This window comes from Arachis hypogaea, chromosome 7, assembly GCF_003086295.3.
Source record: "Arachis hypogaea cultivar Tifrunner chromosome 7, arahy.Tifrunner.gnm2.J5K5, whole genome shotgun sequence".
Taxonomy (NCBI): domain Eukaryota; kingdom Viridiplantae; phylum Streptophyta; class Magnoliopsida; order Fabales; family Fabaceae; genus Arachis; species Arachis hypogaea.
The window spans coordinates 1,619,750-1,622,122 of NC_092042.1; the positions used below are offsets into that span (position 1 = coordinate 1,619,750).

At 32.2% G+C, this 2,373-nt stretch overlaps 1 protein-coding gene across 1 annotated transcript; it reads right to left on the reverse strand.

Moving 5' to 3' along the window:
- On the reverse strand, positions 1-2,373 carry LOC112703884 (pectinesterase QRT1). Its single transcript, XM_025755513.3, has 5 exons — positions 1,665-2,373; positions 1,055-1,250; positions 768-971; positions 350-585; positions 1-253 (listed from the first exon to the last, which is right to left on the reverse strand). Exons 1-5 carry the CDS (start codon positions 2,012-2,014, stop codon positions 106-108), a joined length of 1,134 nt encoding a protein of 377 aa, XP_025611298.1. The 5' UTR covers positions 2,015-2,373; the 3' UTR covers positions 1-105.

Below are 2,373 nucleotides of genomic sequence, written 5' to 3' on the forward strand. Positions count from 1 at the left end.
TAAGGAGATAAACGAGTTAGAACAATAATATATTAATAAAAGTCATATACATATTACATAACATAACATATCATCTATATCTATCTATATATATATAGAATAATGCTAGAGTCTGAGCCATTGATCTCCATTGATGAAGCTCTTGTCAAGGAAAGGCCTTGCTTGCTGATAGTTGAATGATTTTGACCATGGCACTCTCTCTCTTCTATCTGCTCCTCTTCCCATGTTCTTATATTCACCAAACACTGCAGTCCTGCATACAAATACACATACTAATTAATATTCAATCCAATATACTACAATTAATTAATAAATTATGTGAAAATACTAGTGACATATTTGCATATACCTTTTTCTTTCTGGATGGTTCCATTCTGACCAACCTTGAGGATTGATGATATCATCCATGTAACAATTGGAGTAAATAATTCTTGAGTAGTTACCCCATGCTCTTCCAAGGTACACACTCCCACTCCCTCTAATCTTGCATCCTACAAATGAAAATCCTGTGTCTTGATTTTCTGAATCCCTATGATGTGCTGCAATTGCTCCAAAGCTCTCAGCTATTGATTCAAGCCTACATTTCTGTTCATTTTGTAGATCTAATTCAATCTTAAAAACTCGCTTAAACAATATCTTATACTTATAAACATTATAGAAATATCAAGGTTCTAAAAATCGAACTCTTAGAAAACTAGACTAATTCGATTGATTCACTAATAAACTAATTACTAGGAAATGAAAAGAGTAAATAATGTTATTGAAACCTCATAGAGTGATTTAGCACTGCCAAAGATGAAATCAATCTTTCCTTGGATGTAACATTTATAGAAGTAATGTGTTCCTGTGTTGTCTAAGAGAGTATCCTGTGTTCCTTTGATCTTAACTTTATAGAACATGGCTCTATTACTGTTTACCCTTAGTGCCACTGCTTGCATTCCATTTCCACCAGGCATTGCAACCACTGAATTCTGAAACCAACCAAATTAAAGTCTTGTTACATGTTCTGATATTGTTCCATAAAAATAAAAAGAAAAATGTGTCCTGAATTTACCTCAAAAGTGACCTGAGAGGCACAGAAATAATCAGAGTCAATTCCAACAGTTGCTGAACCATAGGTTCCCAATGTTTGGCCATTTGGGCCTTGATCAGATGATTTGCTGTTCCAAGTAATCACAGCACTTGATGTTTCATTTCTTTTACCTATAAATGAAATATAAGGTTTGCTCTTTGGCACAAGCACTTTTTCCCTGCATAATTTTCATTGTTATTATTTTTTTAGAGTTTAAATTCAAAGGTTAATATTCAAATTAGGCAAAAATCAATTTAGTCATCAAAAGAGTAGATGTCTTAAATTAGTCCCTCAATTTTATCGATATTTTCGAAGCGTCTAAATCTTTTTAAGGACTAATTTGACTATTATCGCTTGAATTTGAGAATTGTGACTATAAAAGAATCTAACAGAAACTCACACCAATTGACCAACACAATGTAGGTAAAATTTTTAATCACTTGATGATATAAGAATATAGCTTTCAAAACAGAGGAATATTTAAGAAACCAAATATAATTGGTGCCATTAACCCCAAAAACCAAAAGTTTATCTTTTTCATTCAAAAGAATTTAAGGTAGATAACAGTAACAAAAAGAAGTTAGTAACTGACCTATAAGTTCCTGGATAAATGTAAATTTTGACCCTTTCTTTGTTGTGATCTGGAACCATATTCACAGCACCTTGAACAGTTTTTGAATGTCCCTTACCATGTTGATCAACCACAATAACTCTAACCTCTTTCTTTGATCTCAATTCCAAACTCTCCTCACCCACTTCCAAATCCTCCCAACTAATGTAGCTCTTCACATTATCATCATCATCATCAACAACATTCCCATTGAAATAACCTTCTTCTTCTTCTGCTGCTGCTGCTAAATTCACCTGAACCTTCAAACTCAAAACCATAACAACAAACAATACCATAATAACTCTAGGAAACAACCCCATGATCATGATCATGAAAAAGAAGGTTTCTTTAGTTCAAGAAACTCTAGTGAGGAAGTGAATGAAGAAGAATAAATAAAGCTTATAATGGTAACGGTTTATTTGAGTTGAAGCGTGGAGTAGCTGAATACAATAAATAAGGAAGCGTTGTATGTGGTGCATGAAAATAACATAATATTATTTATTATTAAAAAATAATAATAATATATACGAAAACATGGGCTTGTTTTAATTGTGTTTAATTGAAAGAGGAACATAAAGAGACTTTGTACTTGTGTTTAATTAAGGCAATAAACATAAATGAATGAATGAATGAATAAATTAAATGCAAGCATATGAATGTGCAAAGTGGTGAAGCAGAAAGAGTGTTGTGT

Coding starts and splice junctions, on each gene's coding strand:
- LOC112703884 (XM_025755513.3), bottom strand. CDS start 2,014: ATGATCATGATCATGGGGTTGTTTCCTAGAGTTATTATGGTATTGTTT. Junction 972..1,054: donor CCTCTCAGGTCACTTTTGAG/GTAAATTCAGGA, acceptor GGTTGGTTTCAG/AATTCAGTGGTTGCAATGCC. Junction 586..767: donor GTGCTAAATCACTCTATGAG/GTTTCAATAACA, acceptor CAAAATGAACAG/AAATGTAGGCTTGAATCAAT.